General features: G+C 51.7%; 10 protein-coding genes across 10 annotated transcripts; 7 read left to right on the top strand and 3 right to left on the bottom strand.

Moving 5' to 3' along the window:
* Positions 1–1,070: 1,070 nt before the first annotated feature.
* On the top strand, positions 1,071–2,281 carry COCMIDRAFT_108164 (uncharacterized protein; the record flags this gene model as incomplete). The annotated part of the gene is made up of 2 exons (XM_007694609.1): positions 1,071–1,149; positions 1,218–2,281. 2 exons carry the CDS (start codon positions 1,071–1,073, stop codon positions 2,279–2,281), a joined length of 1,143 nt encoding a protein of 380 aa, XP_007692799.1.
* A 482-nt stretch (positions 2,282–2,763) lies between these two features.
* On the bottom strand, positions 2,764–4,050 carry COCMIDRAFT_108177 (uncharacterized protein; the record flags this gene model as incomplete). The annotated part of the gene is made up of 1 exon (XM_007694608.1): positions 2,764–4,050. One exon carries the CDS (start codon positions 4,048–4,050, stop codon positions 2,764–2,766), a length of 1,287 nt encoding a protein of 428 aa, XP_007692798.1.
* Positions 4,051–4,856: 806 nt separating this feature from the next.
* On the top strand, positions 4,857–6,399 carry COCMIDRAFT_108172 (uncharacterized protein; the record flags this gene model as incomplete). Its single annotated transcript, XM_007694607.1, has 3 exons — positions 4,857–4,988; positions 5,043–5,504; positions 5,560–6,399. 3 exons carry the CDS (start codon positions 4,857–4,859, stop codon positions 6,397–6,399), a joined length of 1,434 nt encoding a protein of 477 aa, XP_007692797.1.
* Positions 6,400–6,618: 219 nt separating this feature from the next.
* Positions 6,619–7,752, top strand: COCMIDRAFT_9475 (uncharacterized protein; the record flags this gene model as incomplete). The annotated part of the gene is made up of 1 exon (XM_007694606.1): positions 6,619–7,752. One exon carries the CDS (start codon positions 6,619–6,621, stop codon positions 7,750–7,752), a length of 1,134 nt encoding a protein of 377 aa, XP_007692796.1.
* Positions 7,753–8,225: 473 nt separating this feature from the next.
* COCMIDRAFT_108158 (uncharacterized protein) lies at positions 8,226–9,687 on the top strand (the record flags this gene model as incomplete). Its single annotated transcript, XM_007694605.1, has 2 exons — positions 8,226–8,835; positions 8,894–9,687. The coding sequence occupies 2 exons, from the start codon at positions 8,226–8,228 to the stop codon at positions 9,685–9,687; spliced, it is 1,404 nt and encodes a 467-aa protein (XP_007692795.1).
* A 325-nt stretch (positions 9,688–10,012) lies between these two features.
* On the bottom strand, positions 10,013–11,524 carry COCMIDRAFT_30415 (uncharacterized protein; the record flags this gene model as incomplete). The annotated part of the gene is made up of 2 exons (XM_007694604.1): positions 10,013–11,453; positions 11,505–11,524. The coding sequence occupies 2 exons, from the start codon at positions 11,522–11,524 to the stop codon at positions 10,013–10,015; spliced, it is 1,461 nt and encodes a 486-aa protein (XP_007692794.1).
* A 252-nt stretch (positions 11,525–11,776) lies between these two features.
* On the top strand, positions 11,777–13,895 carry COCMIDRAFT_9472 (uncharacterized protein; the record flags this gene model as incomplete). Its single annotated transcript, XM_007694603.1, has 2 exons — positions 11,777–11,917; positions 12,021–13,895. The coding sequence occupies 2 exons, from the start codon at positions 11,777–11,779 to the stop codon at positions 13,893–13,895; spliced, it is 2,016 nt and encodes a 671-aa protein (XP_007692793.1).
* A 2,081-nt stretch (positions 13,896–15,976) lies between these two features.
* On the bottom strand, positions 15,977–17,801 carry COCMIDRAFT_108150 (uncharacterized protein; the record flags this gene model as incomplete). Its single annotated transcript, XM_007694602.1, has 4 exons — positions 15,977–16,688; positions 16,790–17,214; positions 17,388–17,639; positions 17,688–17,801. The coding sequence occupies 4 exons, from the start codon at positions 17,799–17,801 to the stop codon at positions 15,977–15,979; spliced, it is 1,503 nt and encodes a 500-aa protein (XP_007692792.1).
* A 1,515-nt stretch (positions 17,802–19,316) lies between these two features.
* On the top strand, positions 19,317–20,643 carry COCMIDRAFT_108152 (uncharacterized protein; the record flags this gene model as incomplete). Its single annotated transcript, XM_007694601.1, has 2 exons — positions 19,317–19,673; positions 19,729–20,643. The coding sequence occupies 2 exons, from the start codon at positions 19,317–19,319 to the stop codon at positions 20,641–20,643; spliced, it is 1,272 nt and encodes a 423-aa protein (XP_007692791.1).
* Positions 20,639–20,980, top strand: COCMIDRAFT_108166 (uncharacterized protein; the record flags this gene model as incomplete). The annotated part of the gene is made up of 1 exon (XM_007694600.1): positions 20,639–20,980. A coding segment is annotated over one exon (342 nt), but the record flags the coding sequence as incomplete, so codon positions are not given.
* Positions 20,981–21,259: the final 279 nt, after the last annotated feature.

The following is a 21,259-nucleotide window of genomic DNA, read 5'->3' as shown; positions in this document are numbered from 1 at the left end:
GCAAGAACGCAGTGCCTCAGTTACAGTGGGTATTTCCAAAGGAATCGCTGTAGCCTAACTGTCCAAGACCGAACCTTATCGATCGTGACCAATAAAGCATAAATTTATATGGCCTGAATGCCTGAGGGTTGCATCCTCTCACGATGCTAAGCAGACTTCACAATAAACGAAGAAGTTCGACGACACCCAAAGACTACAACGCGTAACTAAGCTCCTTAAGAAACCCATCAAAAATCCAAAAAAGTACCACGAAATCTCAACTACCCACCTATCCATCTCCATCGATCCGTGCAATCCCCATCAAACCACGCCCGCATCCCCTTTCCGCCCCCAAACATAACACCCCGACATAACACCGACCCCATGCACCCACAATCACCCTCTCCTCGCCGACCTCAAACCCCAGACAAACCCCCTCCACCACCATCTTCCATCCCGCGACAATCCGTAATTCGTATCCATACGTAGCCACAACCAACCCAGCCACACACACGCACAAAAAAAACCTCCCCCCCCTTTCGTTTGGGTGTGTGAGGAAAAACAAGCGGGTGCGGGCTGGTCATTGCCAAGCCGTGTTCGCTTACCCTTGTGAGAGAAGACGGGAGGGGGCGGCGGCTATGCCCGTCCGCGAGTCGAGCGACAGATATGGCAGACGGGTTTAAGCTGTTCAAGCCTTCTCTTTCCTGCGGGCTTCTAATTTTTTTTGGAATGATTGGGTAGACAGGTGAGGGTTTTTTGGGGGGTAGATTATTGATTTCCGCTTTTTGGGACTCTTTTTTTTTTGCTTGATCTGTTTTTTCTTTCTTACTTGGGGCGGAATGGGATGGGACGGGAGGGGATGGGGGCTGTGTAGGTGGTAGGCGGTAGGCTGTAGGCGCGTGGGATTAGGTCGGCAAGGCTGAATGTGATGTGGGCGGATTTGGTGCATGAGTTTGGGGAAGGGTTGTCTGTAGTGTATTTAACTAGTGGGAGTTTTCCGGGTTTATGGGCTGGATGAGTTAGGGGAGTTTATGTTCATGTTGTAAGTACGATTCAGTCAAGTAACTGAATCGAAACGGAATAGTAGCGAAATGGGTTTGTTCGGTTTGTTCTGCTGCTGCTCGGGACGCCGGAGGAAGTATCCAGATTCTGTTGTTAGGTACCCATATGGTAAGGTTTTCCTCTATCCCATCGTCATTTGCTTTTACTAGTCTTCGTTTGACTGACAATTATAACAGTGCCGCATGGCCAGCCAGCTCTTGATCCTATACTACCAACCAAAGAACATGTTATCGAGACTACTACGAAAGCCAAGGAGGAAATCACACCTCCACCCGATTACTCTGTAAACTCCTTATCCAAGGTGCAAACCGTTGTTTCCTCCGCCCCAGATCCCGACGATATCAGCCCTACTTCCTCCGACACCAAGAAACAAGATGAAAAGAAGGATATCACAGCTCGGCCCATCAAGCCAATACGTAAGCGCCGCGACAAGGAAGAAGGATACTCGACGGAAGATGTACAGCTAGGCTCATATACTAAGGCGACTAATGGACAAGAGCCAAAGAGTCTATTGAAGACACCACTGCCAGCAAGTTTGTACGAGAAGAAAGAAGAGACCACCTCACAACCTTTCGTTTTCTCTGCCGGCAAGGGAAGCGTGCAAGTCGAGGATTCAACCGCCATCTCTTCTTCTTCTTCCTCTCCAACAACAAGAGTCAAGAAACCACTCCCCATACGAACCAAACCCACCGCCCCAACCTACCCATATCCCCCCTCCCTCTCGTCTTCCCCCTCGCCCCCTTCCTCCCCCATCTCCCCAACCACCACGACCTTCCCCTCCAGAACCACAACCGCCCCAACAACCTTCGCAACAACCACTCCAATAACCACGACCTTCCCCCCTCCCCTCCCTTACTCCCCACCCAGCCCTCCGCCAACCGACCCAGGCCTCACCTGCCCCAAATGCTCCTCCCCCAACAAATCCCTCACAACGAACTCCACCAACCTCAACAACGGGCGCCCTTACCGCCTCTGCAGCAACTCCTCCTGCCGCTCCTGGAACGGCTTCTCCGACACACGCGGTCTTACGCCCAGCGAACCTTGCTGGTGCGATCCACCGCTGCCGATGCGGTTGGTGGCCATGAATGCGGTGGATGCGAGGGGGCGCAGGAAGGCGTTTTACAGTTGTCAGTATAAGAGATGTGGGGCGTGGAGGGGGGCTGAGGATGAGGAAACTGGGGCGGCGAGGTGGTTTGGGGAGGAGGAGATTAGGGGGATGGTTAGGAGAGGGGAGATTTGAGAGAAAGGTAGGTGGGTGGGTGGGTGAGCTTCTCTTTTTTAGGTGTTCTTGAATGATTTCATGATGGGGGAGTTCCTTTTGTTAGGTTGTTTACGACGTTATGAATTGATTTGCATTTTTTTTTCTTTAAACGCAGATGATTACTGGTAGTGCTACATCTCGGGACAAGTCTGCGTGTTGAGTAGGAGTGTTTGTTTAGCAGGTGGGTCGGTGGGAAAGTGGTAAACTAGTGTTCTTCTTTTTTTTCTTCTTTCCTTGAAACTACGTGATGGGGAACTAGAGAGATGTAGAAGACGGAAAAGAGCAACCAGTGCTACTTTGCATGTATTCAATGTACTCCGAAGAGTTGTTACGTTATGAAATGTGATGTTGACAATTTCGCGTCGTGATCTAATCCCGAAAAGAAAAATACATGAAAACTCCATTGATCGCTTGCTCGCTAAAACTCCTTTCTTGAAAAATTCAACATACTGCCCAGGTCGTTATTGTTGACAACATGTTCCGAGTACAGAGCGCCTAAATAGATGAACACAAAAATATACTACTGCAAAGAGGGCAATCTTTTGCAGAAAATCGATGGCGAGACGGAAATTCTGACACGCAGCTGTATCTTGGGCATCGCATGAAACCCATAACAACATGAGGTTCGTGACTGGGCCCCTCAAGTACCTGTCAAGTGTCCTATCACTAATTTCCTTACTCTTCTTCAGCGCTTTGCTCTGACGCACAAGTATATCCGCATAGTAACGCACGCAGTCAGCACCAAAGTTTCCACAAGGAAGCACGTCGTCGTGAATCATTTCGTCGAGGATACGCATGCGTGCGAGTTGGTGGATAGACCAGGTTTGCCAGCCAGGGATTTGGAAGACGACGCTTTGGTCGCCGCCAAGGGCTAGAACAGCAGTGTCGAAGTCTAGAATCAAGGCTCGAGGATGTCGCAACTTGGGTTGCTCTACGTACGGTGTCATGTCGAAGGTTTCAGCGGGAGATTTCAAGGATCGAGGCGCGTCGGACAAAGTATGCCGGGCGACGTGGTCCCGGTATGCAGCTAGCATGGATCTACGCTGGATTTGGTAGCGACGAAGTAGAAAGCCGTATATAGCTACCTGTCTTGCTTCCCATTTCCTTACTGTCTTGATCTCTGGTAGAAAGTCCTGGAGTAGCCTGTCGCGAAAGCTCTGCAGTAATGTTTCTTCGGTGAGCAGCCAGGTGAACATGGACTTCCAGTCGAATGACAGTTCCCACGGATTGCTTGTGATATTGATCTTGATACCTGGGATGATGGTGTTACTGATTATGCCGCCTTTTGTGAAGCCCTTGTTCAGTGTGCCTTCACCGAGTCGAACAATGATGGGATCTGGGTACTCATGGTTCCATGGCAGCCAGAGCGCCGGGCGGGTGGCTCTCTGTAACCAGGTGGCCAGATCGCTTCCAAGAGCAGTGACCATATACTTGTGGTCACAATCTGCCTCGAATATCACATATTCGCGACTTTCGTCTCCCTCTCTCTTTTCGAACCTAGCACTCTTTCCTTGAGGAAGACGAAAAACAATAAACTCGGCGTTAGACAAGCCATAGATAGATATGGCGAAAGAGAGCTTGGGTAACCAAAAGTCTCGGAAATGCTGCTCAACTGAAGCCTTGAGGTGCCGAGAGAGCAAGCGGAGATGAGTCCACTGGTGGGCAGGCTCGTCGTTGTGTAAGAGGACGAGCTCTGTTAGCACCATGTCAGTTAGCTCGCGGGGGAACCGGGCAAATCGGTCTGCCATTGTGTCTGCTTCGTGTTTGTAATATTCAGGTCTGATTGTTGCCAGTCAGCCCGTCCTGCACATTATAAGAGTACGGGAAGCCACGGAAACTATTGCCATCCCATGTTGCTTACTGCGTCGCTAAAGACTTCCCGTGCCATTAACAAATTTAATTACCGCGTCAGCAAGGAACTTACCATCAGCTCGGAAACTATACATATACGATACCAAAAAGATTACAACGATTACCTCTGTCTACTGCCAATCGCAGATCCAGTTTCAGCGGCAAGGCACTGCCAGCTCACGCTCTCATGCAACCGATGAAACCGGAGGAAGGCGACCCCTCGCAGTAGTGCAAAGCCACCTTAAAACATGGCTTACCTCGCTACATACCTCCTCTTTAGGTGGCTACTGCCCCAGTAGGCATACCTTGATATTGAAAAATTCCAAGATGGTAAATTTTAAAAGTCTGGGTATTAAACCATGTATAGCTGAAACGGAAATCAGTACTTATGTGCCTTGTAATAGATACATCACACACGATTAATAGCTATTCTAAATAGGGAGTAGCCTGTTATCTGATTTCCCGCCCCCATTGGTTGCATGGAAGTCATGAATGATGTGAGAGGGAAAACAGAGCTAGATCAAAGCGGAGCTGATCTGCAACATACTACTACTATGTACCTCGGCAACTTTTGACGCGGAGTAGCGCAACTGCACTCTTCATATAACCGCCAACACGCCGACTCCGCACGATTTGTTAAAGTACCTAGGATTCCCCCCTTCTTGTTGTTCCAGAATCCATCATCCCTCCTACACATGCCACCATGTCTGTACCATACGACCGAGCCTTTGATTTGCTGAGCAACAGCCAGAATGGCCACATTCCAGCTTCAAAGCGCATTCCCGCCATCGCTCGGCCATTTGTCAGCGAAAGAGCCGCAAAGACACTCGACATTGTAAGGAGCTTAGCAAACTCAGGACAATACAGCTCGTACTGACTGGGACCGTAGGTAGAGAGATTTGTCGAAGAGGAATGTATCCCCGCCGACGCCGTATACGCGCGCCAGCTCGGCCAGAGCGTACAAGAGCGCTTCTCGGCACACCCATCCATTATGGAGGATCTCAAGAAGCGGGCACAGGAGCTTGGACTATGGAACATGTTCCTGCCCAAGGCGCACTTCAAGGAGGGCGCTGGCTTCAGCAACCTCGAGTACGGGCTCATGGCCGAGTACCTGGGCAAGAGCCGAACAGCTTCCGAGGCGGTCAACTGCTCCGCCCCCGACACTGGCAACATGGAGGTCATTGCCAAGTACGGCAGTGAGGCACAGAAGAGACAGTGGCTCGACCCGCTGCTGCAGGGCAAGATTCGCTCTGCCTTCTTGATGACCGAGCCTCAAGTCGCCTCGAGTGATGCCACCAACATTGAGATGAGCATCAAGCGCGACGGCGACCACTATGTCCTGAACGGCCAGGTTCGTCTTCTTTCTTTCTTTATCATTCCGCTCCATGCCACTAACATGATGTTAGAAATGGTGGTCATCGGGCATTGGCGACCCACGTTGCAAGATTTTTGTTGTTCTTGGAAAGACGGACCCCAACAACCCCGACAAATACAAGCAACAGTCGGTCATTCTCGTCCCCAATGACACACCTGGTGTTACCATCCATCGCATGCTTTCAGTCATGGGATTCGACGATGCGCCCCACGGTCACGGACACGTTACATTTGAGAATGTCCGCGTGCCTGCCAGCAACATGGTGCTCGGCGAGGGCCGCGGTTTCGAGATTATCCAAGGCCGTCTTGGCCCCGGACGTATCCACCACGCCATGAGGAGCATTGGCTCTGCCGAGAAGGCATTGGAGTGGTTCTTGGCTCGCATCAACGACGAGCGCAAGAAGCCTTTCGGCCAGCTGCTTAACAAGCATGGCATCATGCTGGAGCGTGTTGCTCGATCGCGTATTGAGATTGACGCTGCCCGTCTTGCTGTGTGCAATGCCGCTATCCAGATTGACGAGACAAACGCCAAGGGTGCGCTCAAGGAAATTGCCGAGGTCAAGGTTCTTGTACCAGAGGTCAACCTCAAGGTGATTGACTGGGCGATGCAAGCCTACGGTGGTGCGGGTGTCAGCCAAGATACGCCATTGGCACAGATGTGGGCGTCAGGCAGGACGATGCGCATTGTCGATGGTCCAGATGAGGTGCATCTCCTCCAGCTCGGCAGGAACGAGAACAAGAGGGGTCCGGCACACAAGGCAAGGATCGAGGCGCAGAAGAAGAAGGGCGAGGAGCTTTGCAGGAAGTATGGCTACGAGCCCCAAGATCCGTTGTATCTGAACAGGACGAGCGGAGAAGCCAGCAAGCTATAGAGTTTGGGTTTGCAATATCCAGAAATAAAAGCCCATTGGCGTTGAAAGCTGTGTAATGACGTGAAGGGCATGGTATATAGATGGCCAATGACTATGTGTATTTAACGAAGTATTTAACGGTATACTTCGGAATGATTCCGATTTTAGCGTCGAACGCGTGATTGTAAGGCTCAAGCACGCAAAGGACATGCGCTCCCATTGCGCCAGACGACCGACGACATGTCACCTCAGAGTCGGGGGAACTCGATGCCTTCGGGCTTCTACTCCAAATCGACGCCCAACTTACCAACCTTGCGCATGTACAATGGAGAAAGCCAACAAGAAGAAAAGATCAAGTCTCCTCTCCGGTCCGCTCCCCCTGTAGACCCGCTGTCGCCGGTTTCCAACAGTGCCATCTCTGAGACGGCATCTGTGGAAGACTACCAGGATGGCTACAATGACGATGACGACGATGACGAGGGTGAGTTTGCAGTAGAAGATATAGGCAGCGAGTCTTCGGGCGAGGAAGAGGAGCATGCGCCTGTATCTCGGGGTCTCTACACATCCAAGTCGTACACACATCTCCAGCAACATGTTCACACAGGGACCGCCCTCTTTCCGCCCTTTTACAACCGACCGCCGAACCCCCTCCCGCCGTCGCCATCGCTCACCTCGCTCCTCCGCCCTGCATTCAGCCGGCCGACGTCGAGGCCTACAACTCCAGACTCGTCCGATGTAGATACCTCCAGGGCTGGCTCGCATAGCAATGGGACGAGTACACCTACATCAAACACAACCAACCTTGCCAACTCGGCACGGCATGCGCCAACGGTCCCGCGCGCCTCACCAAAGGTCCCAACGTACGAGTACTATGGCTTTGCGCTGTATCTGGGCAGCTCGGCCGCGTTCCTCATGTACACCCTATGGGCTTACGTGCCAGCGCCAATGCTGCACCAGATGGGCATACACTACTATCCCAATCGCTGGTGGGCGCTTGCCGTGCCCTGTTGGCTGGTTGTGCTGGTCATCTACATTTACGTTGCGCTTGCGAGCTACAACACGCGCTACCTCACGCTGCCGCTGAGCAGCTGCGAAAACTTGGTGGACGACAGCGCTCAGATTGCGGCCGTGGACAAGAAGACTGGCCAGATTGTACGCGATCCCAGGCTACTGACAGAAAAGCTTGAGGACAAGGACAGGGGAAATGGCGGCCGAGCAAGTGCGCCTCCAAGTCGTAGAGGCTCCTTGTCTGCGTACCAATTCGATGCATCCAGCGACGTGGATTGGAAGAGCCTGTGGAGCTTCGGCACAGACGCCGTTCTTGATGTGCCGATAGGTGGGGTTTGCGAAATACTCTATGGGAGCGACGAGTAGACCATGTGCTTCGTCATCCTTACCACTACTTACCAGTCGGCCCACCCGATGAATTCCCTATCTGAGCCGTCCACTCGTGAGTCCTTGCTGCCACATGCCAGCCAAACATTATTCGCGCGGAAAAGCTTGTCACGCTTCAGTCCGCACCCCACTTGCATGCCCCTCCCCGACTTCCCACCATTCCACGCAGTGCCTGCACGTTGGGCAAGTGCCCCGCTACATATGGGCCACAATAGTTCAGATTGGACGGGTTGATGGGTCGTGATATCCAATCTCTCCGGAGCTTACCTTATGTTTACTTAGTGGGGCGCGTTTGACAAGTTCATGATAGAGTATAAGGTCCTGCTATATCCGCGGTGATTGTTTCCGCATCCCACCTCTGCTCACAAGCTTTGCTGCTCTGCTCTGGGTTCAATTGCTTTGCCTGTTTTCACGTACAGCTCCAGTCGTTGACAACCTTCCAATTGCCCGCCATGAAGTTCGTCGCTGCTCTCTCCGCCCTCTCCATGCTTGCTGGTGCCGAGGCTGCTGAGACTGTCCTCGGTGCTTATGTCTTCCACCGCCATGGTGACCGCACACCAAAGGCTCTCGCTCCAACCAACCTAACTACGCTTGGATACGAGCAGGTTTACACTTCTGGACAGTACTACCGCTCACGTTACTTGTCTGGTGACTCCAAGATTCGCGGCATCAACGAGGACGAAGTCAAGTTGTCCCAGCTGCAGGTTCAAGCACCCGTCGACAATGTTCTCCAAAACTCTGCCATGGGTTTTCTGCAGGGCCTATACCCACCTGTCCAGACTGTCTCGACTCTTGCCAATGGCCAGAATGTCCAGGCTCCCATGGATGGATACCAGTTGATTCCCGTCAACACCATTGAAACTGGTGCTGGCTCAGAGGACTCTGGCTGGCTCCAAGATGCTTCCAGCTGCCAGAATGCAAAGGCGAGCTCAAATTCTTACTTTGAAAGCCAAGAATACAAGGACCTTGCTTCAAGCACCTCTGGCTTTTACAAGTCCCTTGTCCCTTCTATCAACGGCGTCATCAGCGACGATCAAGTGACTTACAAGAACGCCTACATCGGTATGCCATCTCCCCTTACTCCTTCCCTTCCTTCCTTCTCTAACAGCCGAAAAAAAAGTCTACGACATCCTCCACGTAGCCGAAATCCACAACTCCACCATCCCAAACTCCGATGTCCTTACCAACTCCACCCTCCACCAACTCACCGCCCTCGCCAACGCCCACGAGTGGGGTCTCGCCTACAACGCCAGCGACAACATGCGCGCCGTCGCAGGCATGCAACTCGCCGGCGAAATCCTGTCCTACATGGCCAACGTAATCCGCACCTCTGGCTCCAGCAAACTCGGCATCCAATTCGGCGCCTACGCCACTTTCCTATCCTTCTTCGGTCTCGCAGACCTGCCCAGCGTGAACGAGGATTTCACAGGCGTAGTCGACTACGCTAGTTCCATGGCGTTTGAACTCTTCACTACCGCTGATGCCAGCTCTGGGTTCCCTGCGGAAAACGACCTCCAGGTGCGCTTCTTGTTCCACAATGGCACGGCGAGCAATGCGAGTGAACCTTCTGTCTACCCGCTTTTCGGCGGCAACGCAGATGCGGTTTCGTGGACTGAGTTTAAGGAGAAGCTGAGCGCCTTCGCTATTACATCCACGGAGCAGTGGTGCGGTAAGTGCGGTAACACGGGGGGATCGTGTGCTGCATTCGCTGCGAAGAGTGCTGGTGAGGCGAAGAAGGAGGGCGGTAGCAGTGCGTTGTCTCCGGAGATTGGGGGTGTGATTGGCGCGTTTGTTACGTTGGCCGTTGTCTTGGGGTCGTTGGCGACGTTGATGCTGCTTGGTGGGTTTAGGATTGTTAGTAAGAAGGCGTTGGAGAAGCGGGTTATGGGGGTTAATGTTGAGCCTAAGGCTTAGGTTTTGTGGTAGGGAAGCAGGGCTGTGAGTGGAAGAGGATTTGATATCCATTGGAGGATAGCGTTATGTATCATGATGTTGATGCATGAATGAATGAATCAAATAATACTATGACACAGTCGCATAGACAGATGACTTTTGTGACGAACCAAAAGAAGAATTTTCGTAATCCCCGTCTACATCGTAAATTCCATACACCGACATGGTGGGTATACATGTATGCATCAAGTGGTAGAAAACCAGTTCCCATACCTAATCGTAATCCTTCCAGAAAACAAAAAACGCCCATTCCATGCAATCTGCAAAACAAAGGTCCAACAGCCCCTCAAGCCTTGAGCACACTAAAGTGATCCTTTGGCTTAACAATCGGCGCCCCAAGCCCCTTCCTCACCTCATCCAACTGCTCCAATCCCGTCTGCTGCTTCCCCTTCTTCACCCTACGCTTCCCTTGCGTATGATGGTTACCTAGGAAATCATCCATGATGGAGTCGAAATCCGAACGGAGCAACGGCGGAGCCTGACTGCTAGACCACTGACTCATACCCGTCATACCGCTCATTTTGCTCATTCCGGAGACCATGGAGGCATCGTCGGGGAAGTCAAAGACGTCGTCGTTGGCGTATTCTTCTTCAATTTTGTCGAAGCGTTGGTCAAGGAGGGTGAGGCCTTCTGTGCGGTGGAGGGCGGAGGATGACATGGAGTAGCCGGATGTGGATGTCATGGCACCCTTGCGCTTCTTTTTGCGGCCGCCGGAAGTCAGGGCTGAGGCGCCGGTGATGAAGGATTGCGTGTCTGCGGGTGCGGCGGCGGGCTTGTTGGGTTTGGCGGCTTTGACGTCCTCTTTGAATTTTTTGAATTCCTTTAGGTACGCCATATCTTCTGCGTCTGCGGGTGCAGGCGCTTCGTCTGGAGCAGGGAGGGATGAAGGTTCTGTAGAGTCTTCAGATGGCTTCTTGGCTTTGACTTTGGGGGAGGATGCTTTGATTGTGTCGTCGGTTTCCCAGCCAGGGTCTTCTTCGTCCAGGAAGCGATCCATTGGGTCTCGCTCGTCATCATCAAAGTCGGCGCTGGCATCCCATTCTCTTTGGTCGATTTCATAACCGTCTTGTGCGAGTTCGTTGAAAATATCCTCCTCGTCATCAACATAGGCTTCATCTTCGAGCGCCTCGAGCACTTCTCGCAGCCTCGGGTCCATGTCGGGTTGAAAGCCTGCAAGGGCGTCTGGGATGTTTTGCTGGTCCTGGTATGTTGTTTTCCGCACAAACTCCGAAGGAGCCATATCCTCGCCGAAGAAGTCGCTCACACTGCTGATATTGCTGCTGACGCTCATGTCGGCCTGGCTCTTGCTGTCGTTCAGCGACGCATCTCGCAGCATGTCGGCCAAATCCATCTTTTGCTTTCCCTTCTTTTCCTGCTTGGCCTCGATAAAGTAGGCATCGCCACCACCGGTGCCCAGGTCGCGCATGTGCTGCATGTAGTCATATTCGGTGTCGTCGTAGAAGATGCCATAGTTGGCAGCTTCACCCTCGTTGTTCCGCACTTTGGATCCGTACTCGCTCTCTAGATCACGTCTTGACTTGATCTTGCTTCGTCCCGTCGCCGCCGAGTATTGCGACGCTCGCGAACTTCCTGCAGGCTCCGATACTTCGCGTTGGTTTGGCGCAACGGTCTCGGCAAAGACCATCTGCGGGGCGTCTTCATCGTGGATTCGCGGGTCATTCTGTGCGCGGTGCACGAGGCGAAAGTTTATCGCCGTCTTCTTATCGCTATTCGCGGGGTTAGCGGGGTATCACAGAACGCGCAATTTGTCTACTTACATGAACTTTCGGCGAGGCATCTTGCAGGCGTGGTGTAACTTTTTTCGGGTATGTGCTGAAGTGGCAAGTGTTGGTTGTGGAAGTCTGGGGAATCGCGCTTACAAACGAGGCAGGAAGGGTCTTTTGGCGTCGGGCGCTCAAAAAATAATTTAGGCGAGTGGAACCAGTGAATGACGTGGGGCAACTTTGGTTCTCAACTTTCTCTTTCGACTCACACCCCTCTTTTGGGATCACACACCACAACTACAGAATATTTGAAATTAGCAGTAAACATGGTGCTCGCAAAGTCCAAGAAGAGTGTCGGGCTGGGCAACAGCCTGATGAACGATCGGTTCAGCAAGGGCAAGGGCGCGGACATGCGGAGGGGCAACTTTAACCAGGGAATCGAGCGAACAGGTCAAAATGGTGAGAAGGTATGGAAACATTACATTAGAGTCTTGTCGCAGGCTTGCGCAGAAAAGCGCAGTTGTTTAGAAGGCTCATAGTCCGTTGTTGAATCATGCTAATACTCTGCAGTACATCACCAACGAGAAGAAGGAGGCGGCATGGGTGAAGATGCGCTCCGTTACTGAGCAAGGCGCTCTTGACGACTTCCTTTCGACTGCCGAATTGGCGGGTACCGACTTCACAGCCGAGAAGATGAACAACGTCAAGATCATTCACAAGGACCAGAAGAACCCATACCTATTGTCAGCAGCTGAGGAGCGCAACGTCACTCGGAGACACAAGGAGAACAGGAATAGGTTGACAGTGCCGAGGCGACCAAAGTGGGATGCGCAGACTACGCCTCAAGAGTTGGACGAGTTGGAAAGGTCAGCGCTGCTGCAGTGGCGAAGAGGCTTGGCGGAATTGCAAGAGAACAACGATCTGCTTATGACGCCTTTTGAGCGCAACCTCGAGGTATGGAGGCAACTGTGGCGTGTTATCGAACGGTCCGATCTCGTCGTGCAAATCGTGGATGCCCGAAACCCGCTCATGTTCCGATCTGAAGATTTGGAGGACTATGTCAAGGAGGTCGATCCTAAGAAGAACAATTTGCTGCTGGTCAACAAGGCGGATATGATGACACTGGAGCAGCGAAAAATCTGGGCCGACTATTTCACTGAAGCTGGTATTAACTACAAGTTTTTCTCGGCTGAACTGGCCAAGGAGATGAACGAGGCTCGTGGGTTGGCAGAGGACAGCGACGAATTGGGTGATTCTGAGGACTACTCGGACGAGGATGAAGACGAAGAAGTTGACGAGGAAGACGACGAGCTCGCAAAGGAGGCCAAGAAGATTGACCTACAAGACAAAAAGGAAGAGAAGGAAAAGTGGGTAGATGAGGAGACAGTCGACGTTCCTGGCGAGAGTAGTGCCAGCGCAGATGGTGACGAGCGAACGCGAATTCTCACAACAGAAGATCTCGAGGCACTTTTCCTACAACATGCACCAGATGTCGAAACGGGCCCTAATGGCGAGCCGCGCAAGACATCGATTGGTCTTGTTGGATACCCCAACGTAGGAAAGTCATCCACGATTAACGCTTTGATCGGCGCCAAAAAGGTGTCCGTTTCTGCAACACCCGGAAAGACGAAGCACTTCCAAACTATTCACCTTAGCGACAAGGTCGTGTTGTGCGATTGCCCTGGTCTCGTATTCCCCAACTTTGCGACAACCAAGGCTGAGCTTGTGTGCGCCGGTGTCCTTCCAATTGACCAACTGCGAGAGTACACTGGCCCTGCAGGTCTTGTTGCTAGGCGAATTCCACAACGATTCCTGGAAGCGCTTTATGGAATGAAGATCCATCCTCGTCCTCTTGAGGAGGGTGGCACTGGTGTCCTTACCTCTGAAGAAGTATTGCGCGCCTTTGCTATTGCTCGAGGCTTCTCCACTCAGGGTCTCGGTCAACCCGATGAATCACGAGCAGCGCGATACATTCTCAAGGACTACGTCAAGGGCAAGATCTTGTTCTGTCACCCACCACCAACTGAGCCACCGATTGACGAGAAGCACTTTAACCGCGAGCTCTACGATGTGAACCATCTACCCGCTAAGCGTCGCCACCACCCTCTTGCAAACGTTCCCGGTAACACATCTCTTGCGGACATGCCCGAGGATGGCGCATCATTGATGGACGACGATTTTGACGGTGGCGTACCTATTCAAGGTGAGAAGACACAGCGCATGGACAAGCGCTTCTTTGGACCAGGCCAAGGAATGGCCAAGGTCAGCCAACCATTCCACTACAAGTATAGCGAGCAAGGCAAGGAGCTGAGCGGTAGGAAAGCCAAGATGATGGCAGCGCTGGAGCAGGATGTTGATCCAGCGGAGATGAAGATGAACAGCAAGAAGCATTTCAAGGCGAACAAGAGGAGAGCGAAGAAGGTCAGGTCCGAATACGTGGATTAAGCTCCCATGTCGCAATGAGGAAGCTCATTTTATGATTGCATGGCTGGCGTTTTAGGGGGACGGTGGTAAAACATGACTCTTTTTTTTTCTTGACGACTATCTGGCTCAACGTGGCGCAAAATCAGGTATATTAGAAATTCAAAAAGTTCATCCTTGTACAATGTAAACATCTCGACACCAGGTCGTAACTACGTACAAGTGGCGTGATTTAACCCCTCGTATACCAAGGGCGGAGGAGATCGTAATGATGGGTTGGTGGTGGGGAGACCCCGAAAGAGGCGAAAGCGCCCCTCCCTCCCTTTCGAGGAAAAAAAAAACAGGGAACATCCCATGTCGGCGCCCCGAGTCCAGACGTTAACGACGAAGAAGGAGAAGGAGGAGCAGCGAGGGTCCATCGGGGAACGAGCGGAAACCCACTATAATCAACGCCTCAAGCTGGCTTCTTACCAAGTGTGGCAGTTTGGATTTGGCATGCAGAGGTGATTGGCTGTGTGTGGGGGGTGGAGAGGGTATCTTGTTTGTCCGGTACCGATAAGACGGATGGAGCAAGGGAGATACGGGGGGCCCGAGGGGTGGTGTGTAGTGGGTAGATTAGTTGAGGTGAGAAATGTATGGAGTGGGATTTGTAAGTAAGTATGCACAGGCTATATGCCGTTCACCTTTTATATATGCACCTGCGAGTAATGGTAGAGTCGCGCAGAATGCACAAAAGATGGGCAAATAAGTAGATGACGAGCGCTTCCGTTGTTTTCTTCTACGCCCTTGAGCGCCCGTTTCTCTGTCTCTCGACTTGCAACTGACTCCCCTTTTTTCATGCCTCGCTCATCAGATAAGCACCGATAGGTTGGGTCCAGAGGGAAAAAACAGGGTCCTGTCTGATTTCGCAACCGGGAGTGTCCAGCGCCGTGGTACCAAACTACGTCACTCGCCTGAACAAGGCTTAGCGGGGACGGAGAGAGCTGCACCGGAACCGAACGTAAATGGGGTCTCCGTTTTGTGGCAGGCTTGGAGGGGTCTGTTCGGTTGGCCTACGTTTTTTTCCCGTTTCAGGGCCTGTTCGGTTGCGCGTTTTGCGTTTTGTGTTTTGCTAATTGGATTGGGCTCCGTTTCCAAAATGGAGGCTCTGAATGGCAGAGTGGTCTGTAGAGTTGAGGGGTTTGAAGTATTATTCTCCAAGGTACTGTGAAATGTCAAAAACCCTGTTTGCTGTAGAATTACAGCGGAATCGCTCAGTTTCTACGTGGGGAAGTGTTGGCTAAATCCCATGATCAGGATGTTGGGACAAAACGGAGAGCTGCAACTGAACAGCCCTCTGTTTTCTGTCTCCGTCTGGGTGTGTTGCGCGCTAAACCCAAAATGGCCGAAACCGCAGCTGGAAACCGCAGACACAAACGAACACGACGTCTTTTCTTTTGCAGTCATCCACACCCCTCATGCCAAACTTGCCTATTTGGGTAACTTCTCTTCCGTCGACCTAGAGTGCACCAACGGATACTAGATACAGCATGAAGATTGCTGCACTTTGCTTATTTTTTTCGCACAGTAATCCACGCTTTTTGCTCAGGGTTGCCCGTTTGGGTAACTCCCATCGAACGGAAGATTTTAGGTTTGGGTGCAAGTTGCTGCTGCAATTTGCAGCACTTAGGTGCAGATTGATTGCATCGGCTACTGAAATCTACACCTGGGCTTCAAATTGCCTAATCGGGAAGGGTCCCGTTTTCACCCACCGTCTTTGTACATCGCATCGCTCGCTAATTCCTAGGTCCCATATCTCATTTTGGTTTAATGTTTATGTAGAACCTTGCAAGACTGAAAATGAGAAATTATTTTCGAAATTAAGGAGATTGTTGTTGGTTCGACCTCCACACCGGATGTTATGACTATGTCAACCTACGCATGCAACTCCCTTCGCCCTCCAAACATCAATTTACATTATGGAAACAGCGTTACTATCACACAATAATACGCGAGTGGAGCAATGGATTTTGGAAATTTATACTTTTGTATTTTCCGATTCTATTCAAAGAACCATGTTCATTAAGCATTAATCTGGCAGTGACTAGCTGCTTGTTGTGATAAACCTAGTCCTTCCAGAACTGACCCTTGCCCTTCTTGCGGCCCTTGACATCGGCCTGCTTAACAACGAAGACACCGCGGTCGATGGTGTTGATGACGACGTAGCCGGAGTCGAAGGTGTAGGCGGACCAGGTGCCGGCGTCCCAGAGAGCATCACCACCGCCGGGCTTGGCATCATCACCAGGGTAGACGTCGAAGTACGCAATCTCCTTGACCTTGGAGCCATCTGGATACTTTGGAATCGAAGAGACGTCAAGAATGCGAAGCCCAGCCTGGTAGTTGGACTGGTAGGAAAGACCATCGTACACATATTGGTTGTGGTCGACGGAGCGGACAGTAGTCTTGTAAAGACCACTAACGAAAGGCTTCTCAAGGTTCTGGATGTCCAAGATATACGTTACGGCAAAGCCATCGCGCGCAGGTGAGTCTACAGCAGTGCGGTTGGGATCGATCTGACCCTCGTCGAGCTCGTCGTCCAAAACAAGATGTGTCTGCCAGTACGGATCAATCACCCATCCTTGATGCGTGTATGAAGCACCGACGTAGGGTGTCCTGGAGATCAATTTTCCAGCGGTGCCGAAACCCTTCTTGTTCGTTGCGTCAATGATGGTTAATGTATCCTCTGCGTAGAGGAAGCAGATATCACGTCCGTAATAACGTCGATCAGGGCCTCTATAAACGATACATTGGCTGTCGTGAACGTACCCATCCCCGGAACTATAGGAGAGTTAGCTTTTGTGGACGTGGAGTGTAGGTGTGGGTGTGGGTGTGGGTGGGGGGGGGTGGGGGTGGAGGGTGAATGTAAAGGTTTGACTTACTAACAACCCTCAACATAGGGCTTGGTTGGATCATCCATGTTAATGAACATGGGACCACCAGCGCAAGTATCGTTACGGCCTGGTCGACCGCCGGCTCCGCAGGCAACGGCGTAGTTCTTCTCCTCGTTGGCAACGACAGTGTGGGTACGACCCTTGATACCCTGGTTGATGTCGACGAGAGCAACATCCTTAACCTTATCAAAGGTGTAAGGATTCTTGGGAGAAAGCTTAAGAAGCTTTTTCAAGTCAAAGATCTGGACGTGGTGGCCGATACCCTCGGATCCAACAATAAGAGAGTCGCCGAGGACTTTGATCTCGCGCCAGATGACAGAGTCGTTCTGAGCGGGAAGACGACCAAGGTATTCGAGTTTTCCTTCCCTAGTAACCTCAGAGAAGGAAGCGCCGTAGGTTTGGCCGATGGCAATCTGTGTGATAGTTAGTACTGGTGTGTAGTGGTATATCACGTGATTCGATATCACGTAATTCCAGTCTCACAGCGCCGTCCATCAGGACAACACCGAACCGAACGCGGAAGAAAAAAAAGAAATTCTCCCAGTCCGACTATGGAAAAAAAGAACATGAACCAGGGTAAGCTTACGAATTCACGGCCACGGTGTGTCCATCCCCAGGATCCAGAACCGTCTCCGATGGGGTCACCAAGCTCGGCGTGCGTCTTGAAGTCGTACAAGTCAATGTTGTTGCACCTGTACGTCTGGTCTGGGTCGTCCTTGACAGCCTCAACGCGACCAAACTTGCACTTGATAACGCTCTTGTCGGTCCTCTTCTTCTCAAAGCCGTTCCATCTGGCGCTATCGAACTTGCCAGCAGCACGTTGCTTTGCCCATGCAGTCTAAATATGTTAGTATCTCAGACAACAGATGGATATTCTCGAAACTACCTCCTTGCCGTTCATCATCAGCTCCATAACCTCTCCCGAGGCATATTCCTGACGAGTAAAGCCGCTGGCCGAAGCCAGTGGCAGCAAAGCCGCGGTGATGGTAGCCCACTTCATGGTGACGAAGACGACTGCGGATTGACTTGAGCAGTTGGGTGTGGGTCTCAATTTGGGAGCACAAGCATAGTCATTATATATCTTTCCCCTCTCCGTACTACACCACCGGAAGCACCGACTAAGTCATGGTGGTCTCTTGCCCTCGGTCGCGGCCACTATACAGACCTTCCTATCATAGCTACAACCGACGAGTAGAATGATCCAAGACGCGCGCAGAAGCAACAATACTGGGCGCGGCATGCAATAGTATGCAAGCCAAGTCTGCCAGGTCTTGGGAATACGGCTATGGGTAGGGTTCCCATATCAACTCTCCTGTGCCAAGCATGAGACGGTTCTTGGCCGCCATTTCGGCCGGACATCCACATGGCAGCACATGGTATGCGTCCTGCAAACAGCAAACCAGGTCCTTAGTAAAACTCCAACAAAAGCAACGGTAGTAGAGTAACTACAAAAATGGTAAATTATTGCTACTACTGCTACTGCTACTGCTACTGCCACCTGTACTGGAAGCTGGGGGTATCGTCTTGATTTCTTTGTCCAGGTACGCAGATCACGCTGGTCAGCAGGGTGGCGGGGCTACTATGGAGCCGTGAAGGCCAGGTGCTAATCTTCTTCCCAGATAGCGTGGTCGGATTAGGCAGCTGCTGTTGCTGCCAAGCCATTGTGGAATTACATGACCAAAGAAATCCAAGCACCCTGCCATCGGCCATCAACGTCTACAGAGGGCCTGAAAAGACGCAGCCCATCACCAGCCGACGGGAGCCATTAGCCGCAGTCGTTCGTTGCGAGCACCTTCCTGTAGGAGCGTGTTGTGGCAAACATGTCAGCACTGGTCCAAGTGCACTGGCAGTGGGCAAAGGCAAAAGCGCTGACGCCATGCCGTAGACTGATGGCCTTATCGCAGAGGTAGGCAGGTCGTTACATTCATCATATTTATACCCGGCTTGGCGTAGAAGTGCGATGCGGTTGGGATGGAGAGGCCGAGGTGAGGCGAATCTGTGGGAGCCATGGAGTAGGAGTAAAAAAGCGCAACGTTGCCAGGAGAAAGCAGCGGGAAAAACGAGCGTCTTTGTAGGAGCCTTTGCCTGGACCAAGACACTACTGCCAATGGTCAATCGAGCGCATAGTGGGCTGCGTTTGAGCACAATTGAGGCCGTTCTAGGAATGGAGTTGTGTTGCCCAGGCTGATTGGCCTGCGCGAACAAGGTGCATACTGCGTGTTCTTGCTAGTACTGGATAGTACCAAGTGCAAACCACGGCCACGGTACTATACCTGGGGGGATGAGCAGTTTTGGTCTTAACCAAGACGATCGAGAGTGATCTTGCAAAGCTTGAAGAGCTTGTTGTTGCCGGGGGTTGTGAACGTCTGTCTTGGAGTACGACATTGCAGTGGTGGTGAGATGGGATGAAAGACTGCGGGCGGGCAAACCTCGGCTAGCCTCCCGTACCCTTGCACATCCTCCTCTCACCACCAACGTCCCGCTCCCGCAACCACCAATCAACTCTAGCCCGGCCATGAAGCTCACCGAAGACGACCTCTATCGCAACTCGACACAGTATCGAAACTGGTCCTTTACTCGCGCACAACTCGCCGAGAAACGTCTAAGGATCAACCTCCAGGCCACTGAGCGCGTCAAGGCCAACCTTGCCCGAGTGCGAGCGCAGCGCGCTCAGGATGCTGTAGACAGTGACGCTGCGCCACCTGGCGCGGACAAGGAAAATGCGAGCGGGGCAAATACTCCCAATTCAGGCATGCAGACGACGACGGAGGTCAATTGTCTGACTGCCGAAGAGGAACTCACCGTGGTCAATGAGTTTTGCGAACGCGCCATCGCACTAGGAAACCATTACAGTTTTCCATTGAACGTAGTTGTACGCCGCTTCCTGGCAATATCGTAATTCGCTTACCAGCTGATACAATTCCCAGGCAACATGTATCCAATTCATGCGCCGCTTCTATCTCTACAACTCGCCCATGACCTACCACGTCAACACCATCCTGCGTACCATCATGTTCATGGCCACCAAGATTGAGCTCTTCAACATCCACGTCTCACAGTACGCAGAAGGCGCCGGGCGCAATGTGACGACTGAAGACGTTCTCGCACCCGAATACATCATCATGCAAGGATTGCGGTACAACCTCGACGTACGCCACCCTTTCCGCGCCCTCAAGGCCGGCCATATGGAACTGCTGGAGATGGTGCACGGAAAGTACCAGGGGCCCGTCCAGGATATGACACCAAAGGAAGTGCAGAACAAGATTCTCTCACTACCTACCAAGACTGGCGGTACGGCTATCAAGATGCCAGAGAAGAAGGTTGAAGAGCGAATCCACGCAGCATACGGCACCGCGACAAACACACTACGTACCATCGCTGTGCTCACAGACGCATACTTCCTCTACACGCCATCTCAAATCTGGCTCTCAGCCCACCTCCTCGCAGACGAGCCCCTCACCCTATTCTACCTTTCAACCAAACTCCCGCAATCACATCCCCATCACGCCAAACTCCTATCTACTCTGCGCTCATGCGCTTCCCTCATCTCCAGCCACCGCCTATACGTCAACGCTACGCTCCCCGCCGCTGAGCGTGACGCTCGGGAAGCAAAACACAAAGCCGAAGTCAAAGCCCTCGTGCAAAAATTGAAGAACTGCCGGGACCCAGACAAGGTCGATTTAGTAAAATTGAATCAAGCTCAGAAGAGAGATGCAGTTCAAGGCGATGCGCTAGAGGAAAGTAAAGCAAAGAGGAGAAAGCTTGCGAGAGAGGGCTACGAAAAAGAGTCTGATGCGTTTTGGGGGCCTGAATTAGTCAAGTCAGACAAGACGGAGAAGTAGTAGTCTCGGTTCCTTTTCTTTCTCTGGCATATATGCTTCCAACGTAATATCAAGAGTGTGGGGCTGTTTTGTACAACATGCGATTTTGGATTGGTGGCGTTCTACAAGGAAACAAAAGGGTTTAATAACGATACCATGGAGCGAAATTATCTTTAATAGAAGAACTGCTTTACTCAGATCAGGATTCATAGAAAGCAAAAGTTTTCTCTTACATGTTTGCTTAAATATAAATTTGACCATGAAATTTATAGCTGCATACCCGCCCGTAGCGGTTGATATGGGAAGAAATCTTAGCACCATAGTCTGTCTTGTAGCGCCTAACACGAAACATGATTAGCACAACAACCAGGCATATGCTAGTTCATCATGTTACTCAAAGCGGTAACGTAGTTTATAAGCGAGTGAGCCATACAAGCGAGTGAGCCACCCCACCAACTTTGCGCACATCTATAAGCGTATAGCTCCACCACATTATGTTAGTTTTGATAGATATTAACGTAATAGATTAATTACTATCTATAATATCTTTCTTGCATGTACGTGTGTTATGGCCAGTCTCTCTACACCTGCTACAGCGCGCTAGAGCCTGGCGGCTGACACCTGATCGCTCTCCTCC

The sequence above is a fragment of the Bipolaris oryzae genome, assembly GCF_000523455.1.
Source record: "Bipolaris oryzae ATCC 44560 unplaced genomic scaffold scaffold_228, whole genome shotgun sequence".
NCBI lineage: Eukaryota > Fungi > Ascomycota > Dothideomycetes > Pleosporales > Pleosporaceae > Bipolaris > Bipolaris oryzae.
This window is presented reverse-complemented; position numbering and strand designations above follow the sequence as displayed.